This window comes from Cervus elaphus, chromosome 10, assembly GCF_910594005.1.
Source record: "Cervus elaphus chromosome 10, mCerEla1.1, whole genome shotgun sequence".
Taxonomy (NCBI): Eukaryota; Metazoa; Chordata; class Mammalia; order Artiodactyla; family Cervidae; genus Cervus; species Cervus elaphus.
Window position 1 is genome coordinate 47230637 of NC_057824.1, and position 21368 is coordinate 47252004.

At 59.6% G+C, this 21368-nt stretch overlaps 2 protein-coding genes across 6 annotated transcripts; one reads left to right on the forward strand and one right to left on the reverse strand.

Moving 5' to 3' along the window:
- The first annotated feature begins 3288 nt into the window (after window positions 1-3288).
- On the forward strand, window positions 3289-21317 carry STX1A (syntaxin 1A). 5 transcript variants are annotated; one of them, XM_043914973.1, is made up of 10 exons: window positions 3289-3396; window positions 11662-11739; window positions 12058-12208; window positions 14959-15033; window positions 15780-15853; window positions 15944-16052; window positions 16257-16330; window positions 17398-17535; window positions 19315-19425; window positions 19901-21317. In XM_043914973.1, exons 1-10 carry the CDS (start codon window positions 3367-3369, stop codon window positions 19976-19978), a joined length of 918 nt encoding a protein of 305 aa, XP_043770908.1. In that variant the 5' UTR covers window positions 3289-3366; the 3' UTR covers window positions 19979-21317. The 5 variants fall into 5 exon arrangements, 4 of the variants coding, with proteins under 4 accessions (XP_043770908.1, XP_043770909.1, XP_043770906.1 ...); XM_043914974.1 differs by having other exon boundaries at window positions 12109-12208; XR_006343115.1 differs by having other exon boundaries at window positions 15780-16052; window positions 19230-19425; window positions 19901-20038.
- On the reverse strand, window positions 5856-15786 carry LOC122701726. The gene is made up of 4 exons (XM_043914976.1): window positions 15594-15786; window positions 8164-8321; window positions 6274-6657; window positions 5856-5989 (listed from the first exon to the last, which is right to left on the reverse strand). Exons 1-4 carry the CDS (start codon window positions 15621-15623, stop codon window positions 5872-5874), a joined length of 690 nt encoding a protein of 229 aa, XP_043770911.1. The 5' UTR covers window positions 15624-15786; the 3' UTR covers window positions 5856-5871.
- Window positions 21318-21368: the final 51 nt, after the last annotated feature.

Consider the following 21368-nt stretch of genomic DNA (forward strand, 5'->3'; position numbering starts at 1 on the left):
AGTTGCTCAGTCGTGTCCCACTCTTTGTGACCCCATGGACTGTAGCCCACCAGGCTCCTCTGTCCATGGGATTCTCCAGGCAAGAAGAATCCTGGAGTGGGTTGCCATACCCTCCTCCAGGGGATCTTTCCAACCCAGGGATCGAACCCGGGTCTCATATCTCCTGCATTGCTAGGCAGGTTCTTTACCACTAACGCCCCCTGAGAAGCCCCTCTTTCCCTTTAGGTGTCCCCATCCAATGAGGGGACAGATACCTAACACACACTGTATCCACACAGGACAATAAGTGCTGTAGTCAGGATAAATACTAAGATCCCACAAGCTTGGTAGTGCAAGCAAAAAAAAAAAAAAAATGTATCCAGGGGAATTCCCTGGAGGTCCAGTGGTTAGGACTGAATCCTTTGACTACCATGGCCTAGTTTCAATTCTTAGTCAGGGATCTAAAGACCCACAAGCCACAACATGCAGCCAACAAGTAAAGTTAAATAAACAAAAGGAAAATGTTTCCAGGATGTGACTATTTCTCATCACCACCACTGCCATCACCTTTATCCGAGCCACACGCACAATCGCAATCACTCCCTAAATACATCCCTGCTTCCTCCTACGTCCTCTTCCATCCATTCTCCACCCAGCAATCAGAGCAATCCTGCTGAAGTCCAAGATGGATCAGGTCCTCTGCTCAAAACCCTCTGGGGGCTCCCATCCCTCTCAGAGGCAAAGTCAAGGGACACAGTCCCTTCCAAGGCCCCTCCATCTACTCTGACTCCACCTCCTTGGAGCTCTTCCTCACCTACCACGCTCCAGGCATCCTCACCTCCTTGCTGTCTCTCTCATATGCCAGGCACACTCCCTGCTCCTGGTCATTACACCTGATGCTTCCTCTGCCAGAATGCTCTTCCCCCAGAGACCCATGTGGCTCACTCCCTCAAAGCCAGCAGCCTAACCCTTCTGTCCTACTTTATCTTCTCCATAGCATATTATCACCATTATATATGTTATTTGTTTATCATCTCTTTCCTCTCCCAGAACTCCATGAGCACAAGGACTTTTGTATGTCACGTGTCCAATGTCTAGAATAACCAGCACATAGTGGATGCTCAGTGAAAGTGTCAGTCGCTCAGGGCTTCCCAGGTGGCGCTAGTGGTAAAGAATCTGTCAATGCAGGAGATGTTAAGAGATACAGGTTCAATCCTTGGGTAGAGAAGATCCCCTGGAGGAGGGCATGGCAACCCACACTCCAGTATCCTTGCCTGGAGAATCCCGTGGACAGAGGAGCCCGGCGGGCTTCAGTCCACAGAGCTGGAAAGAGTTGGACACGACTGAGCAACTTAGCACAACACAGTATATGCTCAATGAATACTTTTTGATTAAGGGAGTGAAAGTCGGACCTTTGATTGCCTTCCAACCTTGTCTGCATGGTGAAGTTTAACATTCAAGGCCTCTCTCACCGGCCTTATCTCCCACCCATGCGTACCCCTGTGCCCGAGCATCAGAGCAGGTTCCTGAGGTTCTCTGGTTGCTCCCCACTCCCACCCCCAGTGTCTGGGCACACTCCTTCTGTCCAGAGTGCCTGCACCACTGCCTGCTTCACGCCCCTCCTTCAACATCCAGCTCGGACATCACTGTCTCTGGGAAGCCACCCTGAATCCCTCACACATTGAAATTGTGTCCCTCCCACCACCTAGGAGCACCTTAAGTGCAGAACAGTGGCCCCAGAAAATGCATTCCCAGCTAATGTTTGATGAATGAATGAATGAGCTTAAGACATGTATCAGAAAGGTAGTTTAAGGTGAAGGGCACACATTCATTCTTTATTAATTTTTCACACTACCATTTAATATGCATCTCAATAAGGGATGCTTGGCATGATACCAGGACTCTCTGAGGGCAGGAGCTGTGTCTCCCCTTCCTATCCTCTCCCCCACAGGGCCAGACAACGGACTCTGGGGCTGCGCCCATGACTCACCCCACTGAGTCACCCTGCACACAGGAAAGTACTCTGGACCAGGAATCAGCACCCTGCCTGCCACCTGTCTCCTGTAACCCTGGACAAGCCCCCCTAGCAGATGAGTCCCGGTCTCGGATCTGTCAAATGGGACACCACCAGACCAGCGCTTGCTCTGTGGGTCACTCAAGATTTAGGTCCGGACAAGTGGAAGGGGTGTGGCTGTCTCTCAGGCCAGGCTACATCTGAGCTAGCCTTGGGCCGGACTTTCCAGGGAAGGAGGGATGGCTGGAACAGTGCCTCCAGCCCGTCTGCCAGCCAGCTAACCTGAGCCCACAGTCTGGGAGAAGTGCCAGGCTCTGACATGCTGCGCAGCAAGGGGCTGGCTCAACTCCAGGGCAACACCTCTGGCAGCCCCCCGGGGAGGGGAAGGGGGAATGCTTGGCTCCAGGTCAAGAGCGTCTGGGCCAGGGCACGGAAGGGGCAGCTGGTGGTGTGCGAGCGGCCGCTGCTCAACAAGAGGCTGGCAGGAACCTGGAAAGGAGCCTCTGCTACTGACTAACCCCCAACCACCATCCCTCTCCAGCGCTGCAAAGATCTTCCCATTAGTCCAGGGGAGCTGGGCCCCTGCTTAGCTCCCTTCAGCATCTAGATGGGAAATAAGCTCTCAGGCTCGGGGCTGGGGATGCAGGGTTGGGAATACAGGGGAAGGAGAATGAGATGGGGCAATAACCTAGATCTCCTCCCCCCCAAATGGAGTTTCTGCTGAGAGCAGAAACTAAAGGAGGTGGTCACTCATCATCAGACTGTGAACCGAGAAATCCGGGGGAAAGAAGGGGCCTGAGCCTGAGTCTGGATGAGATACCGGGGGGAAGGCCGGAGGGGTGGGAGGCACAAAGGCTGGAACTCTGGAGGTTTGGGGAGAGGGGTGATGCTGCAGACCCCAAGGCAATAAAATTAAGGAGGGAGGTGGGGTCTGGCCTCTAGCAGAGGTGTGAGGCGCTCTGGAGGTAAGATCCAGAAACATTGTCTCCGTCCAGAAGGAGGGATGCTGAGCGGTTGAGTCGAGGGAGGATTGGGATGGGACGGAGCAGGGGCTCTGGGGAGCGACCTGCGGGAGGGATCGAACGGACGTCGGGAACGCAAGGGAACGAGGTCCCGGGGGCTGTGACCCTTCAGCCCCTTCGGAGGACCTTAAGAGGGTTGCGGTGGGAGCCCCGGTGTCAAGAGTCCCAGAGCAGGGCTCTAGGCAGGGACCCGCCGGGGCGGGGCGGGCGCGGGGCGGGGCCGGGCTGGGGGCTGGGCCGGGGTCCCGGGGGCCGGGGCGGGGCCGGGCTGGCGCTGCGCAGCCGCCGGGCGGCCGCCGCGCATGCGGGGCTCACCGGGCTGCAGCCGGCGCCGCTGCCACTCCCGGGAGCATGAAGGACCGAACCCAGGAGCTCCGCACGGTGAGTCCAGCCCCTGCGTGGCGCCGCTGGCCGCCGGCGCCCAGCGCCCGGGCCGCTGCCCGAGCGGCTCTGGCGGCCCCTGGGGCGGTCGCCCCTGCGCCCCCGGCCAGGGCGGGAGCGAGCGGTGCCGACCCGGGGACCCCGACCGCACTCCGGGTCCCGCCCCTCGGATCCCCTGGGGTCACGAGCTCGAGTGAGCTCTGCTCCGATGGCCCGCAGGCTGGCGGCTGGAAGCCGGGGTCCTAGATAAACTTTTCGGCGCCCCCCTTGTTTTCGGAGGGATATTCTGGAATATCGGTGGCGGGACCGAAGCTTGGCCTCTCCGTCGCCCGGCGTAGCAGGTCCCGACCCTTGCCTCCCCGCTGTGCCTCCTCACTGACCCTCCTGCCCTCCCTCTGGTTTAGACCGACGGCGGGACCTGTGGGATAGGAAGGTGCCGGGGGCGGTCCCCTGTCCAGAGCCCGGCTGCAGGGCGCGCTGCGGAACCCGGCCGGTCGGGTGGGGCCGGGCTCCTCGGGCGGGCGCGGTCTCGCGGGACGGCCGCCGCCCCCATCACCTTCCGTCACCTGTAGCTCCCATCACCTGTGGCTCTCCAGCCGGTGGTGATCCGCAGCTGCTCCTCTCCCCGATCCGGGAGGAGTCAGACCCGCTCTCGTTCCCTCTTCTTGGCTTCCGGGCGGCCGGGGCCGGCGTTTCCAGACCCTTCCTGGGTTCCCAGATCGGATTCCGGCCTGAACCTATTTTTTTCCACCTGTGTTTCGGAGGCCACTGGGGTGTGGCTTCTGGGGCGGGGTTCCGGTGAGGGGAGCAGAAGGATGCGCAGAGGTTTCGAGTCAGAGCCCGCCCTCTGCCCGCCCAGACAGAGACCCCTGCCCCCTGCTGCTTATCATCAAAGCCCCCCCCCCGCCCCCCTGGCCTCTGCTGTTAACAGGGGTGTTCGCACCTCTGCCCTTAAAGATGGCAATCCTGGGAGGGGCTACGGGGCCCGGACCGTGCAGAGAAGGAAATGAAGCCTGCCTGTGGGGAACCGGGACATCAGGGCTCTAGACCAGGTTGAGGCTCCTCTGAGGCCCTGGCTGACCACCCTGCTGATCCCTTGGCGGGGGTGGGGGGTGGGGGGGGGCGGCGAGCAGAGTCTCCCCAGAACCCTTCCCCTGCTACCCAGCTTAGAGCGGGAGACCTGGTCCGCTTATATGGAAAGTTCCAAGCATCCTCTGGGCTTGTGACTCCATGGCTGGTCCTCTCTGCCCGCAGCTTCCCTGCATTTGTGCCCGGCTCTCCCCCATCGTACCAGTCTTGTCTCCTGGGCAGCCTGGAGCTGGCATCTGTGCTCTCCTGACTCCATCGCCCCTTTCTCTGGCTGCCAGCCCCCACTCTCCCCTTAGACCTGTATTATTCCTGGCTGAGTGCCCAGCTCCCCCCCTCCAGGGTAAACCCCTGGAGGTTTCAAAAGAAGAAGATGGTCCCTCATGTCGAATATGGTGTCTATAAACACTTCCCCCGCCAGCCTTGCGGTTGCCCTCAAGTTTCCTGTGCTGGTTGAATCAGAAGGAGCGTTGTTATCTTGGGGATGAAGGGCGTGTAGTGCGTTTACTGGTGTTTGGGTGCCTGGTGGGTCAGACCAGAGTGTCTGTGGGAACCGGTGCTCAGGGGGAACAGAGCCCTTGACATCTGACGTCTTCTGACTCATCACCTTCATCCCCTCCGCTGAAGGGAAAACAAAGGCACGAGAGAGAGAGATGTGGCTGGCCTGGCAGATCAAGTGGGATGGGGGAAAGGGGCTTTACCTAGGCCTGAAAATAGTCAGACTTAGACGCAGCTGAGACCTAAGGCCTAAGAGACATTGGACTGTAGGAGCTTGAAGCCAGGTCTTTACTCTGGTGTGTGTTTGTGAATCCCTCCCCCACCCCAGCACACACACACACAGACACAAACACGCAAGCGCCAGACCGGTCCTTAGGTGATGAGGCCTGGCTTCTCTGAAAGTAATCTGAGGCTTCCTCTCCAGACATTCCCCCACTCCAGGCATTCAGTGCCCACGCAGGCTGCCGTACTCGTGGCTGGGTGGCCCTGTCCCTTAGGGGCTGCTAGCATCCCTGAGGATCGGCTGGCAGGAGCCCACATTGAGTGGGGTGCAACCGTTAGTCTAGGGGGGTGGCCATTCCCACAAGTCTTCCTTTGGGCTGCACAGATTCCCATCTAGGAAGTAGGGATAGGAAAACTGAGAACCCAGCTTCTCAGGGCAAGAGGTCACAGGTCTCCTGACTCCAATTCCGTATCTGGGGGAGATCTTGAACCCCAGGAACTAGAATCCCCAAGGAACTGAGAGGCCAGTACTGGCTGGACTGGACAGAGGGTGGTGCTTGGGACAGCTGCTTGCACCATCCCCACCCTGCCTCCCCCTCCCTCCCCCCTCCTCCTCCTTCCTCACCCTACGCCACCACATTTGGAAGAAGGAAAGCAAGCAAAGGGAGCTTATTTATAAAAGTCACACTTGGGGAAGGAGCTGGCATGTTTCCTCCGCGCTGCAGGCCGGGCCCAGCCCTCCAGCCTTCTCCAGCCCTTCTCATCTCTCACGGGGGCCGATCCTCTCCTGCAGAGAGAGAAGGAAAGGGTCATCCGGGGCCAATGTGGGGGCCTGAAAGCTCCCGACAGCCCTCGGAGATCAGAAGGGCAACCTGGAGCCCGAGGAGGGGTGCGGACGTGTGCGACCAGAGTGTATAAAACCAGGCGGACTGTGGGGACAGGCGTCCCCAGGCAGCCCCAACCTGGCCAGCCGCCACCTCCGTCCCCCAGTTCTGAGGCCTCCCCGGTTTTCTTTCCGAGGACTGCTCGGAGCTGACACCCCTCCGTGGGCCCAGAACAGTGTTTCTGTACCTCCTGGGCCATGTGAGGCACAGTGGGGCCTGAGGCAGGAGCCAGAAGCCAGAGAGAGGAGGGAGCATGGCGCAGTCAGAGCAGGAACCTTCCTGGAAGAAGACTGGGATCGCCAGGGGAGGAGCTGGATTTGAACGAGAGGAGGGAGGTGGGCCAAAAGAAGGGCCAAAAGAGTGAGAAAAGGCAGAGGGGCTGGCGATGCCTGGGCCTGACACCCAGGGTCCCGGCTCGCTCACCGGGGCAGCAGGCAGGCCTGAGTGGTGAAGCCTAGTGCTCCGTCTGCCAACTGAAGGGACTGTTCGGAGCAAGAACAGGCAGGTGGGTGCCTTAACCTCTCTGTGCTCATTTGTCTGCATAATGGAGCCTGGAGCCGGCCGCTTCACCCTGCAGAGCAGAAGAAATGGGGGTGTAAGAATAGACCCAGGCTAGGGGCCCTTCCTTCCTTCCCATCACCTCCTTGGGATTTCTTAAAAAAAATTAATAATAATAATGAATTTGGGCACATGTTCATCTGAGGTGCAGATGGCATCCAGGGACTATCTAGTGCAACTTCCTATTTTACAAAGTGGGAAACTGAGGTCCATAAAGGGCCAGGAGTTTATCTCAGGTCACACAGCTCCTGGAGGGAGGCAGAGCCCGGCCCCTCCCCACACCCTGAAGCTGCTTCCCTGAGTTGTGCTGGGGCCCTGCTAAGGGGTAGGCTGGCAGAGGCGATCTGGTGGGGGGTAGGGGTGGGGGGGTGGTTTGCAGGTTGGGGAAAAGAGGAAGGGGTCAGAGAGAGAGTCCTTTCTTTCTGGACCTAGCTCAGTCTCTCGCACACCCCTGACTCAGCTCTGGGCCTCTCTGCTTTAGTGAGATAGGCTTTGATTAGTCATTAAAAAGAAGGGGAAAAAAAATAAAAATAGCCCTCGAGACAGACAACAGCAACTCCTGCTCCAGCAGCAATGAATCAACCCTGCCTGCTGGCCGGCCGCCATCTCCCAGGACGGGCCTGGAGGCTGCCTGGCCTCCGCACCTCTTGGAGGAATCACACTCTTATTTCCAGGAAGGGATTGTGGAATCCTAGAGCCTCTGCCCAGAGAGACCACCAGGGCTGAGCAACAGGGGCTTCTAGTGGGATCCCCTCCCCTGTCTCAACAGGTCCCTGTGGTGGGGGTGGTGCTCACTCCCTCCCTGACTTCCTTTCCTGATTGCTCAGGCTGTGGTGATGAGACCAGAGCCAAGACAGCCAGCTGGCCAGAGACCAGGACAGTGGTTCCCAATCCTGGGGGCTTTAAAAAAAAAAAACTTAACCTCACCAGCGCCATCCCCATAGATTCTCATTTGGTCTGGAAGCTGTTTTGTTTTTTTTTTAAACCCTTCCCCCAAGGAACTCTGTTGCTGGACCAAGGTTGAGAACCCCTGAAAGATAACTAAAAATGTGCATGCATGCTCAGTCATGTCTGACTCTTTGTGACCCCATGGACTGTAGCCCACCAGGCTCCTCTGTCCATGGGATCTTCCAGGCAAGAATGCTGGAGTGGGTTGCTGTTTCTTCCTCCAGGGGATCTTCCCGATCCAGGGATCAAACCCACATCTCCTGCACGGGCAGGCAGATTCTTTATCACTGAGCCACCTGCGAAGCCATGAATTAAAAACACCAGGATCAAAAAACAAACACCAGGACCAATTGGATGTCAGTTGGATATGAGAGGAGGAGGAAGAGTGTGGATGTCCCCCAGTTTCTGACTTGGGAGACTCTTTAAGAACAGGGCTCTGAACAGGGGGGTTCAGAGAAAGGGGCTTAGGAGGAAGAAGTGCAACTTAGTTCTGGCCAGCTGGTTGGCAAGGTGCCCATGTGATGTCTGGCGGGGCGGGGGGTGGGGGGAGTTGTCCGGAAGACAGTTGTACCTCGGAGCTTGTAACTGCCTCACGACTCCAGCTGCCGCCTCCGCACCACAGCTTCTCCGGTCCCCCACTCTAGTCCAGCCGTCTTTCCGGAGCTGTGACTGCCACTTTGAAAGGGTTGGCCGATTCCCAAGGGAGCTGGGGCCGTAATCAATCAGGGCCTTGGCATAGATGGGGATAAAGTAGGAGGGGGCAACAGAGGCATAAACCATCAGATTCTCACCGACTGGGACAAGGATCAGAACAAATGAAGATCCTTCATTTGAGCCCCAAAGCCAACCAAGTAAACAGGGAGGGAAGGGCTTCTTCCTTGGCAGGAAGAACTGTGTGATGATTTCTGTGATCTCTGGCTGCATTAACAGAGGTCGACTTTATAGAAAGAGGGAGGTGGTGGGTCAGATCTTTGGCCCTGCTCAGACCACAGTCAGCAACAGATTCAGTTTCTATCTTGTACTGCTGGAGAAGACAGACTAAGTGGAACAAATCTGGGGCAGGGGTTTCAACTTAAGGCCTCTGGGAAGGATCTGAAGTGGAGGGAACTTGGTCAGCTTGAGAAGAAAAAACCAGGGAGGACGCAGATGCTGCCCTCAGATCTCTGGCCCTCAGATTTCTGGCGGGGCAAGCCCAGGGAGAGGGGACCAACAGGTTCTTCATGGCCTGGGGCCAACTTGTAGGAAAGGGAAGGACTTTCTAAAAGTTGGGGCTGCCCCAGATAGACAAAAAGGCCTGGGGGAGCTAGCAAGCTCTCCACCACTGGAGGGGTGAAAGCTATGACTAGAAGCCGTGGCCAAGGTGACTTTTCAGGTCTCCCGGGGTTTGAGAATGTGTCGCAGTGGCTCCAGTAGGGATGTGAATAGGGTGTGGGGAATGAGAGGAGTGAGATCCCATCCCTGGGGAGATGAGGAATGCTTCCTAAAGAGATGGCATCTAATGAAGAAGGGAATCTCCGTTTCACGGAATCAGCACTGCAGACAGGGGGAGCTGCCTGGGGACCACAGGGAGGACAGTGGGAAGATTCTAGGGGTGGGAGATGGTTATAGGTGGGGTGTGCTGGGATCAGATTTCAGACTGGAGCAATGAGATGAAGTGGGGGGTGGGTGGAGGGGTGAGAGTGGAAAGAGCCCTGAGGAGGAAGAAGTAGCACTTGGAAGGGATGCCCTGGGAGCATCCACTCCCGGTTTTGCTCAGAGCCATGGTTGGTTTGACCCAGGCTGTGAGGTCAGGCCATAATGTATTTGTGTGCCTGTGTGCATGCTCAGTCGTGTCTGACTTTTTGTGACCCCATGGACTATAGCCTGTGGGTTCCTCTGTCTACGGGATTTTCCAGGCAAGAATACTGGCACGGGTTGCCATTTCCTCCTTCAGGGGATCTTCCCAACCCAGGGATCGAACCTTCGTTCTCCTGCGTCTCCTGCATTGGCAGGCAGGTTCTTTACCCCTAGTGCCACTTAATTGATGGAGAGCATGGAGGAGGCTGTGGCATCTCCCTGCCACCCTTCTGTTGGAGAAACTACCGGAGTCCAGCCTCCGTGCACGGAGGCCGTGCAGGGAGCAGGTCAGAGCTGGCTGGATGCCTGGAGAAGACAAGTCCATTTTGCAGGTGGGCAAGCTGAGGCCCAGAGCGGGGCATCAGCCCTGGGGTCCCAGTCCCTGGCAGTGACTCTCATCTCTGGTGACTCAGGCGCCCTTGTCTTGGGCTCCAGCTGGTCATTGCTCCTGGAGGGAATGGAGCTGGAATATTCTCCTTCCACCTCTTCCCATTCACCCCTATCCTCTCGGTACCGGAACGACAGAGAGGCCAGGATGCTGAATGGCAGGAACTCCCGGGGACACCTCTCAAGCTGGCCAACTGCCGTGGAGAGGGCCCTGGGCACCTCCATCACACCCTGCCTCGGTTTCCCTGTGGAGTGCTCCTCCTCCAGCTCAGCTCCTAGATTCTCTGTGGCTAAGGGTGGGCTTGGTGGGGGATGGGGACCACCTGGTGGCAGCCACCGGCACTTGTGGGAGCGGGGACTTATTTTAGCTGCTGGGGGAGGAGGTGTGATCTCTTGATGAGAGGGGCCGCCTCCATAAAGCTCCCAACCGGCCCCTTCTCTTGGTTGGCCCCACTTGGGTGGGGTGGTGGGACCCCGAAAGCCCCAGTCCTTTACAGAACGTGCTGCGGTTCCCCATCCATCCTGGGCCCGCCTTCCCCCAACAGAGCATCGCTGTCCCCATTTCATAGAGGAGCAGACAGACCCCAAGGGAAGTCCCTCAGCCCGTCAGTGTCTGTCTGGGCACGGAACCCGGCCCCTTCGGAGCCGTCGGGGGCCCAGCACCCCAGCCCCTCCCCCTCTGCCTGCCCGCATCCTCACGAGCGGGCATCAAGGCGAGGGCCAGTGCCTCCTCCCCGTGGGGCACTGAGGATGAGGGGACAGGACCCAGCCCGAGCACCCCAGGTGCCCGTCCTACCCTGAGTAGCCTGGCCTTGGCTGTGAGGGACGTTGGCCTTGCCCGCAGAGCAGGCCGACCCTGGCTGACTCCAGGTGTGAGACAGACAGTAATGAGCGTGGCTGGCATGCTGGGAAGTCAGAGATGTAATTACCTCCAACCCTGTGATGGGCTGGCTTTTGTGCGGCGGCTCCTGGGACTGAGGGGCAGAGCCGACACCTGCGGCTGAGACCCAAGGCAGGCCCCGAGCCGAGTGACAACATGACTGGCCTCTGGTGCCTGTCAGACCCAACTCTGCACCTGGAAGGAAAGATGATCAAGGTCAATGCCAAGACTAACAGGGAGAGGGACTTCCCTGATAGTCCAATGGCTAAGACTTCATGCTGCCAATGCAGGAAACCTGGGTTCCATCCCTGCTCAGGGTTCTAGATCCCACATGCCACAACTAAGACCCAGCACAACCAAATAGGTAAATAAATATTAAAAAAAAAAAAAAAAGACTAACAACAGAGGTCTCCAGGCAGTCTGAGGAGACAGGCCTGGGGGCTCCCTGAGCCCTCCATGGGCAGTAGCTGTCAGGCCAGCCTGGGTGCTGTGGGCGTGACCCGTATCTGAGCCATCCTACTTTTTGGCAGAGAGGTGTTGATGGTGCCTAGGCCTAGGGGCTTCTCTGGTGGCTCAGTCGGTAAAAGAATCTGCTTGCAATGCGGGAGACCCAGATTCCATCCCTGGGTCAGGAAGATCCTTTGCAGAAGGGAATGGCAACCCACTCCAGTATTCTTGCCTGGAGAATTCCATGGACAGAGGAGCCTGGTGGGCTGCAGTCCATGGGGTCACAGAGAGTCAGACATGACTGAACAACCCCAGGGATGTTTCCAGTCTCACTGGGGCTGGGAGCTGAGGGCGCAGCCAGGCCTTATCCCTGCCAAGGGGATGGACAAGGATGGCCGGGCCTTGGTGCTCCAACCGAAGAGCCTGCACTATGGGGATCCTGGGCAGCTTGGGCTCCCTGGTCCCACAGGACCCAGTGGTCCTACCACAGGGGTGCTCATGTGTGTCCACCCCGTGCAGGCCAAGGACAGCGACGATGATGACGACGTCACTGTCACTGTGGACCGAGACCGCTTCATGGATGAATTCTTCGAGCAGGTGGGAGCAGCACCCTCACCTCTCCCCAAACACCGGCAGACCTGGGGCGGCCACGTCTCACCTCAGCCGGGCCCAGGGCTCTTACATACCTGTGCCTGGGCTCAGCAGCCCACGGGCACCGAGTAGTGAGCCCATTTTGAGGGTAAACAGACTGAGGTTCAGCGGGGAGCAAAATTGGGGATTGCCCACTCCTTCCCACCCCCACCCCTGTCTAGAAGAATCCTTGGATCAGCACTGCCCACTCCCCTCGCCACACACACACCTCTGAACCTTGCCCAGCCTGGCCCTGACCTCCTCCAGCCCTACTCTGGGCCCCAGAAGGCCCCTCCCTGGATTTCCACCCCCAGAGCACCTGGCCTTGGCCCACAGGTGGAGGAGATCCGAGGCTTCATTGACAAGATCTCGGAGAACGTGGAGGAGGTGAAGCGCAAACACAGCGCCATCCTGGCCTCCCCCAACCCTGATGAGAGTGAGTGTGTGGGTGTGCGGGGTGGGGATGGGGGGCCCAGGCCTTCAGGAAGGCGCTGCAGCCAGGGAAGGGACACCCTGCCTTGCTGGCCAGGTTGGGGAGGGTCAGGAAACAGGCTCTCCCAGGCCTGGGTCGGGGGCGGTTCAGTGCCCTTAATCACCTGCGGGATGCCTGGTGGGAGGGGTGGGGTCAGGTGGCTGGCCCCGCCCTCCCCAGGTAACTTGGCTGCTTTCTAAGACAGCCCTGGATTCTGGGAGGGAGGGAAGGAGGGAGGAGCTGCCTGTGATCAATAGGAGGCGTCCCAGCCCAGCCCTTCCCTTTCTATCGCCTCCCCGGGGAGCAGATGGCTGCTCTGAGGCATCAGCGCTGTGGGAGGGCAAGCCGGCCAAGCAGGCAGAGTTTCCGGAAAAAGCTGGCGGCCCTGGCACTCGGCCATTGGTGCCTCGGAGCCGGGCATTCTCAGGGCTCCAGGAAGTCACCTCTCTCTCCCTCTCTCTGCACAGGGAACATGTGTGTGTCTGTTTCACTCTGTCCCCAGGCGGGTCCCCCTGACCTGTGGAGGCTTTGATTACTACTACGCTAATAATGGGCCAGGCTGACAGCATGCCGGCCTGGGACCCCCTCCCCTAGAGGGGGTTCACCTTCAGCCCAGGGAGGCAGTGATGGGCCAGGGCTCAGGCCAGCCACCTGGACTCATCAGATTGGGCGTGTATGCCGCCTGCCTGTTCTCGCAGCTTGCTCACCTCCCCTCTCCCTTCTCCAGCTCCTTTGGAAGGCCCCAGCCCTTGGGGCCCCAGGACAGAGCACGGGGCAGGGTCCACCTGCTGCCCAGGTGTTCAGGAGGAAGGGCCTAGGGCCCATAGCCCCCCACCCAGGCACCCAAGGCTTGATTCCATTCTCATTTCCAGCACTGCTTGTCTATCCGTGGCCTCTCAACCCCAGGCCCACAGGCATCCTCAAGCACCCAGACTAAATCTCTCCACGGCCCCAAAGTGTGTTTGGACCTGATCCCAGTGCCACACCAACCAAGCCCAGTGCCAGGCCCTTGGAAGGCAGAACAAGTCAGCTGGGAGCCAGGGAGACTGAACCAGGAAGGGTTGGAGAGGAGACGGGGACCCCCCCAGAGCAGGGCATACCTCCGGTGTGGTCCAGGTCGTCCTGGCTCCCCTCCCACCCCACCTAGAGGTGTGTCAGGGACGGTGTCATGTGACATGGTTTGTCTGCATGCCCACATGTATCTGGGTCAGCGCGTGTCCCTGGTGGGTCACTCCTGGTGAGGCTCAGGCGGGGTGCTGACTGTGGGGTGAGACTGTAAAGAGCTGGATTTGGCCTCTCATCTGCCGGAAGATGGAGCAGGCGGAGGGTAGGGTGGGGAGACGGAGTCGCCCTGCTCCCAACCTTAGCTGTGTTGTGTCGCCTTCATCAGATATCAGCAATGACCAGTTCAGAATTTGCCACCTGTGAGCTGAGCAGTCAGGACCTGGCACTTCCCAAGGGGGGAGGGGCTCCCCATGAAGGGTTCTAGGGGAGGAGGGCCCCACATGAAGGGTTCTGGGCAGAGGCGGAGCAGGGTTGGCGAGGCATCACAAGGAAAGTTGGCAGAAAGTGGGGGGCTTTCCCAGGCCAAGGCTTGCTCTGCCTTCTCTAGGGACTGCCATCCGGGCTGGGCTATTTTGGGTCTGAGCAAAAGAGGCTGAGACATCACAGCAGCTGGTAACTGAGTTTTCCTTTGTTCCTACGAATAAGGCGCACGCACCCCCGCTCCTGGAAGCCCCCCACTCCCCCTCACTCACTTAATTGGCCACTGTCAATGCCCCTCCTGAGTCCCCCCAGGGGAGAAGCCCCAGCCCCAGAAGCAAGCACAGGATGGATGTGAACGGTTGAATCCAGAAGTTCAGTCCTGGTTTCTCCAGGGGGTGGAGTCTTGGGGGGGTGTGCCCTGAGGCTGAGCTCCACCCAGTGCCCCAGAGGGAAGCAGCCTTCTTGCCCCACTTTGCCAGTGAACCCCTCCCAGGGAACAGGGCAAGCTGGGCACTCCCATGACCTCTGCCAGCTTTAGGGAGATGGTTCCAGTTGGAACAAGGGCCAGAAACTATGCCACCGCCCTCCCCCAGCTCCACCCTCTCATAAACCCAGCCACATGCTACCTCCAGAGCTGACCGTACCCCAGGAGCCCCCTCTCTTCAGCTCTTCTCTCAGCTCCCACCCAGGCCAGGTGCCACTCACCTACCAGGCCCTCAGCAGTTAGCCTTCGCTGAGCTGAGACCTGGGGAGCAGGGCTTTGTGAGTAGAACAGGGTCTGCCCTGCCCAGGGTGCTCAATGGGGCTGGCTTCTGCCTCCTTGGCCCTTGGCCCCCTCAGCTCTTCAGCCGAGTGCTTTGCGCCCTGAGCCACCAGGTAGTGCTAGGTGAGCCTGCTCCCCCCACCCTCGACTCTGGCAAGTATCAACTAAATGTTCCCCAGTGCCAACTCCAGCATCACCAGCTGCTCCACAATTATTTCTGCCTTAAATTTAGACCCATCTGTTATCTACAGGGGGTGGGGGGAGCCAGCAAAGGAGGAAGGGAGGCTCCTTGGAAGACAACACGAGAAGGGGTGAGGCTGCACCTGGTGTGGGCCAGCCTGGGATTGGAGGGGTAGGCAGGGCCTTAGCCAGGGGACACGGGAGACCCAGGGTCTGTCCAGAGTCCCTCCTCAGGCCTCCACGGGGGAGCCCAGGGTGTCTACCCCCACCCCTTCTACCTCCCTAGAGACAAAGGAGGAGCTGGAGGAACTCATGTCCGACATAAAGAAGACAGCAAACAAAGTCCGTTCCAAGTTAAAGAGTGAGTCTGGGGTGTGAGGGGCACTCCGGGCCTGCTTCCCCCACACTTCCCAGGGGGTTTCACTGACTCAGAGGGGTACACTGGGTCTTCCTTGCCATCCTTGTGAGGGTGCCACCACGTGCCGGTCACTCGGCAGCTACCCGGAGAGGCCTGTTTGTGCCAGGCTCTGGGCTGGGCCTCAGGATGGGTGTTGCGGCTTCCTCTAGGGAGTGTTGCGCTCTGGACGCTGTCCCCCACTTAGGCTAAAGAGGGTTAGAGGAGTGGCTGGTACTGCCTGGTCCCACGCAGGGGCCCCCATGCACTCCTGGGAGCACAGGCCTGCCTGCCCTGGAATGCAGGGGTCACGTCTGGCGCCCTGTGGTTGTGGCCACCTGCCCCGCCCCCATGGCATGCCCCGCCCCTTGCTCCATACACAACCTTCGTAATCTGGACGGGGTGGGCCTGCCCTACCAGGCTTAGCACATAGTAGGTGCTCACACTCACACACTTACAGATACACAGTTTACTGTGTGCCTGGGGCCTCACAGCTGAGTGTACATGCACACACCCACACATCTTGCCTGGATAGCCTTTGCCGGCCCCTCCTGCATCGGTGCGTGGCGCGGCCCCTTCCTCTGCTTCCTGTGTGACCCCACTCAACAGACAACACGAGTCCCTCCAGGGGAGGTTCCGAGCCTGATCCCGGGTGTGTGGGCGGCGAGGCAGCGGCGAACGGGGCAGGTTATCAGCAGCCGGCTGTTCCCCAGGCATCGAGCAGAGCATCGAGCAGGAGGAAGGCCTGAACCGCTCCTCCGCAGACCTGAGGATCCGAAAGACACAGGTGTGGGCGGGGCGAGTAGCGGGGCGCCTGAGGCTCTGGGGCCCGGGTGGGGCTGGGGCTGACACCTGCACTCCCGTCTCGGGCCCCCAGCACTCCACACTGTCCCGGAAGTTCGTGGAGGTGATGTCCGAGTACAACGCCACGCAGTCTGACTACCGCGAGCGCTGCAAGGGCCGCATCCAGAGGCAGCTGGAGATCAGTAAGCTGGAGGGGCGGGGCCGGGCGGAGGGGCGGGGCCGGGCGGAGGGGCGGGGCCGGGCGGAGGGGCGGGGCCGGGCGGAGGGGCGGGGCCGGGCGGAGGGGCGGGGCCGGGCGGAGGGGCGGGGCCGGGCGGAGGGGCGGGGTCAGACTGCCGCTGACAACTCTGGTGAAGGGCCTGGCTCAGTTTGACCCCTGCTCGCAGCTGGCCGGACCACGACCAGCGAGGAGCTGGAGGACATGCTGGAGAGTGGGAACCCCGCCATCTTTGCCTCCGGGGTGAGTGTAGACGCCTCCCACCGGGGTCTCGGGTGTGTGTGCAAAGTGCTGGATCTGGGCGGTGTTTGGGCTCTGTCACCGGTGAAGCAGGTTTTAGAGAAGAGAAGGCTGAGTCCCGGAGAGGGCAAGGGACAGGCAGAGGTCCCACGTTAGTGGCAAAGGTGGAAGTAAGGCTCGTCTCCTGGTTCCTCCCAGTCGGTCGGCTTCTTGCGCCCGGTGCTCACTTGCCATCAGCTAGGGGCTCCTTCCACCATCCTGGGGACCCTTCCCCCCGGGAGGACATGGTACCCTCGGCCTCTCTACATTCAAGTGAAGCTCCATGTGCTGCCACGCAGGGGAGCTTCCTGAAGGAGGTGGCACACAGGTAGGGAAGGCAGTGTGAACATGTGCTGCTAGGAGGAGGGATCAGCTACATTCAGTGTGGGAGAAAGAACAGGAGGAGAGGTTTCAGGACAATGGCCATTCAAGGCCTGGGTCCTTGGCGCAGTCATCTTGGGCTCCTAAACACCGGTGGTGAGAACTACCACTCAGCTGTTAACGGTGTGCAGACACAGGTGGGGACTGTTATTAGCCCCATGTTACAGGTAGGAATCTGCTGGTAGGAAATCAGGTCTCAGAGAAATTCAGTAACAGCTAGTAAGAGCCTGGACTTCGCCAGTGGCTCAGTGGTAAAGAATCTGCCTGCCAGTGCAGGAGACTTGGGTTCAATCTCTGGGTCGAGAAGATGCCCCTGGAGGAGGAAATGGCAACCCACTCCAATATTCTTGCCTGGGAAATCCCATGGACAGAGGAACCTGGCGGGCTACAGTCCACGGGGTCGCTAAAAGTTCAGACACTACTTAGTGACTAAACAACAACAATGGTGGGAGCCTAACAGAAAGTGGGGGCGGGGGGGAGGGGGAGCTGTGACTAAGGACAAAGTCTCAGACAGGCCCTGCTTCCAGAACATTCTGCTCAGGCCACAGCCCATCCCAGCGGCCTCTGCCCTTGGCCTCTTGCTGTCCTGGCCCCCACCCTTCTCTCTTCGATGGGTCCCCGGGTCCCAACCCACGGCTTGCACCCCCTAGATCATCATGGACTCCAGCATCTCGAAGCAGGCCCTGAGTGAGATTGAGACACGCCACAGCGAGATCATCAAGCTGGAGAACAGCATCCGGGAGCTGCACGACATGTTCATGGACATGGCCATGCTCGTGGAGAGCCAGGTGGGTGCCCGGGGCCCCCCTGCCACCCCGCCCCCAGCAGCACCCAGGGCTGCACTAACCCTCCCCTTTCTGCCCGCCACGCTGCCCCGCCTGGGAGGGACCCAGTCTTCAGGTAACTCCCTGCGTGTGGTTGAAACTGCCCACCTGAAGGATCCTCTCTGCATGGCTCTGCTTGGCTCTCCAGGACCCCAGGCCCTGCATGGCCCTGCCCACCTTCACTCGGCCTTGTCCTGTCTCATTCACCAGCTGTTTGTCACGTGGGCACATGGAGGGGCATTTTTCTAGGAGCCAGAGGAATAGCAACAAGCAAGACCAATGAGGGCCTGCTTCCCGGAGCGGATGTCTGTTGGGCAATAGGGCAGCATCAGTGAACGATGAATGGCATGGTCTCCACCCGTGCCAGGTGTTAGAGGGAGGCAACCTGACGGAGTAGTGGTTCTCAACCTTGAAAGTGATCAAGAGCCACACTCAGAGGCCTTGTTCCACATTTCCCCGTGCTGGCCCCCATCTCCAGAGATTCGCAGGTGGGGGTTTGCTGTTCAGTTGCTCAGTCGTGTCCAGCTCTTTGTGACTCCATGGACTGCAGCACACCATGCTCCCCTGTCCTTCACCATCTCCCAGAGTTTGCTCAAATTCACATCCATTGAGTCAGTGATGCCATCCAGCTATCTCATCCTCTGTCACACCCTTCTCCTCCTGCCTTCAATTTTTCCCAGCATCAGGGTCTTCAGTGAGTCAGCTCTTCGCATCAGGTGGCCAGAGTACTGGAGCTTCAGCTTCAGCATCAGTCCTTCCAATGAATATTCAGGGTTGATTTCCTTTAGGATTGACTTGGGGGTAGGGGTTCATATATTTGTACGTCTTTAAAGTTCAAGAGTGATCCCGATGCTCCTCGTCCCTGGGCCATACTTGGAGTGACAGTCACTGCAGTGACCACTTTGGATGGGGTGGTCAGGGAAGGCCCTCTCTGAGGAGGTGGCATTTGAACTTCAAAGACTTCCCAGGGGAAGAGCAAAGAGCTGGCCCAGGTAGAGGGACCAGAAACACCACAGTCCTGATCAGGACCAGCAAAAGCCTGACTTCCCTGAAAAGCAGAAAGGCGTTCTGGGCAGTTAGAGCCCAGGGAGAGTTGGAGATGATGGAGACGGTGCGGGGTGTTGGCAGGCGGTGCTGGGCCCTGGAGTCCCTTCTAGTTGGAGGATCTTAGTGTGGGAGGGACGTGGCCCATGTGGGGAAGCAGGGAGACCTGAGGAAGCTGCTGCTTGCATTGGGGTGAGAGGTGCTGTGGCCACCAGTGGGAGCCGTGCAGGTGGAGGAGCGGTCAGCTGTCATGGTCGAGTGGCCTCTGAGGGCTACTACCAGGCCAACGAGGGCTGTGGGACTGGGGGGGGGGGAGGCGTCAAAAGCTGTCAGGACTGGACAGAACCATCATGCCTGGGGAGGATGGACTGGGAAGGGCTCACCATGGCCAGACTCCCGCCCACCACCACTCACGCCCCTGCCTTGCTCTGCCTGGTACTGTCCTCTGTTCGGCCCTGGGGTCAGAGCCCCAGGCGAGCGTCCTCTGCATGGTCCCCACCCCCTTGGCTGAGACTGCATGGCCAGTTCCCGCCCCTGGGTGGCTGCATTTTGGGGAGCTGCTCGGGGTTCCTGGACCCCCCTCCTCCTCACCTCCCCCTTTTCTCTAACCCCAGGCGCTGCTTTCCCAAAATCCTGCCTCGGGCCCCCTCGCCACCCAGAGGGGGGCCCTCTGGAGCTGGGGTGCCCCTGGCCCTGCAGGGGGAGATGATTGACAGGATTGAGTACAACGTGGAACATTCGGTGGACTACGTGGAGAGGGCCGTGTCTGACACCAAGAAGGCCGTCAAGTACCAGAGCAAGGCGCGCCGGGTGAGTAGCCCCAGTCCCGCTGGAGCCCACATCCTCACATACCCATAGAGCCCCCTGCCCCCAAGCATCACAAATCCCTCCCCATTTTGCCTTCCCTCGCCCCTCAGCTCCGACCAGAGCCTCCGCCTGGCTCTCCCAGGCCTTCATTGTTGTCGTTGTCTAGTTGCTCAGTCATGTCCAACTCTCTGACCCCGTGGACTTGGAGCTCAGCAGGCTCCTCTGTTCATGGGATTTCCCAGGCAAAAATACCAGAGTCCCAGACTTTCAGCACCCCGTTAGAACCCCACCCAGACATGTTCCAGGCCATCACTTTCTCTCTCATCCAGTCCCCCAGACTCTCCAACTCTCAGCCCTGACCAGAGCCTGCTCCCCAGCAGCCCCCCACCCCTCAAAGCTCTGCCCGGATGAGGCTTAGCCTCCCTCCCGGCCCCCCGCTTCCGCGCTCTCTGAGGCCTCTCTGTGCCTCCCTGTGCAGAAGAAGATCATGATCGTCATCTGCTGTGTGGTCCTGGGCATTGTGATCGCCTCCACCTTTGGGGGCATCTTCGGATAGAACCCACCCCGCCTGCCACTCCGCTCTGGATGGTCCACCCCCAGGAGACCCCTGGCTGCTGTCCCGCCTCTGGCTCGGAGCTCTCTCCCCGCCACCCCAGACTGCTCCTTTCTCTGCCACAGGGCCCCCCACTCCCACCCCGCCCTGAGCCGTCGTGTGCATGATCTTTGTGACAGTGTGCGTCTGTACCGAAGAGGCAGAGGGGAGCCAGGCTGGGAAAGAGCCAGCTGGGTGGGGACGGGCCAGCAAGGGACAGACTCAGGCCCAGGCCCCTCCCCTTCGAGGAGGGCTGTCCCGGGGTAGTTAGCCATGCTCCTGTCCCCCAGCCTTCAGTAATTCCACTCCTTCCTGGGGTCTGCCCTCTCCTGGATCAAGGCTCTCTCTGGACCCCAACCTTGCCTCCTCTGACCAGCCCACCTGCCCCATCCTGCGTCTTCTCCAGCTGTCCCCCTGAATGGGCACCCGCCTCTGAGGCCTGGGGGCCAGCTGGTCACATGGTGCTGCTTTTTGGTTTAGGGGAGGGGTGGCCCTAAGAGACAGCCCAGCTCTAAGCCTCTAACAGCCAATCACTGCCAGGGGCCGTGGCCAGGTGGCTTCTGGCCGTGTCAAGACCCGACTTCCTCCCCTGCCTGGGGGCAGAGTCCCAACAGGTCTTCGGCTGCCTCAGCCTCCCTCCTTCCCTAGTTCCTCCAGCCCCCGGAGCAACCCCTTAGGGCTATACCTGACCCCAGGGAACATTCTGGAAGAGGCTGACCAGGGGCCTGGTCTCCTGCCCTTGGAGCTAGGGCGGCAGGGCAGGCCCTAGTCGGGCCTCTGCACTGGTGAAGCCCATGCCCGGGCCATCAGCTCTCCCCGGGTTGGGTCCTCAAGCCATTGTGTGTTGCATGTGTGGGACGGTGGTCCCGGCTCCCCTGTGCCCGAGAAGTCAGTGTCACTTCAGGCCTGCATCTTGTGCCACCCTTGCTGCCCGCCCCCCGTCCCCACCGCGTGGGTGTTGGATGTCTCCGATGCAGTATTCAGCCAGGGAGGGGGCACCTCCCTCCTCCCCACCAGCTCGGGACTTCTCAAGTCTGAACCGTGCGCCCTGCCCAGAAGCCCTCTTCCTTGTCGACAGGCAAGGAGTGTGCATGCGTGCGCATGCAGTGAGGGACGGGGCCAGGCCTGTGCCCCCACCCGCCCTCCGCTTCGCTCCTGCCCAGTGACTGACCACTGTCCGTGTTGCCTTCTGGAACAGCGACTCCCCGCCCCACCCCCACCCCTTCACCAAAGGTCTTGGTACAACCAGCTGCCCCATTTTGTGAAATTTTTATGTAGAATAAACATTTGTATCTGTACCACGCCTCAGGTCCAGATTTCTTAGCGTCATGGCCTCGGGGGTGAACGTGAGTGA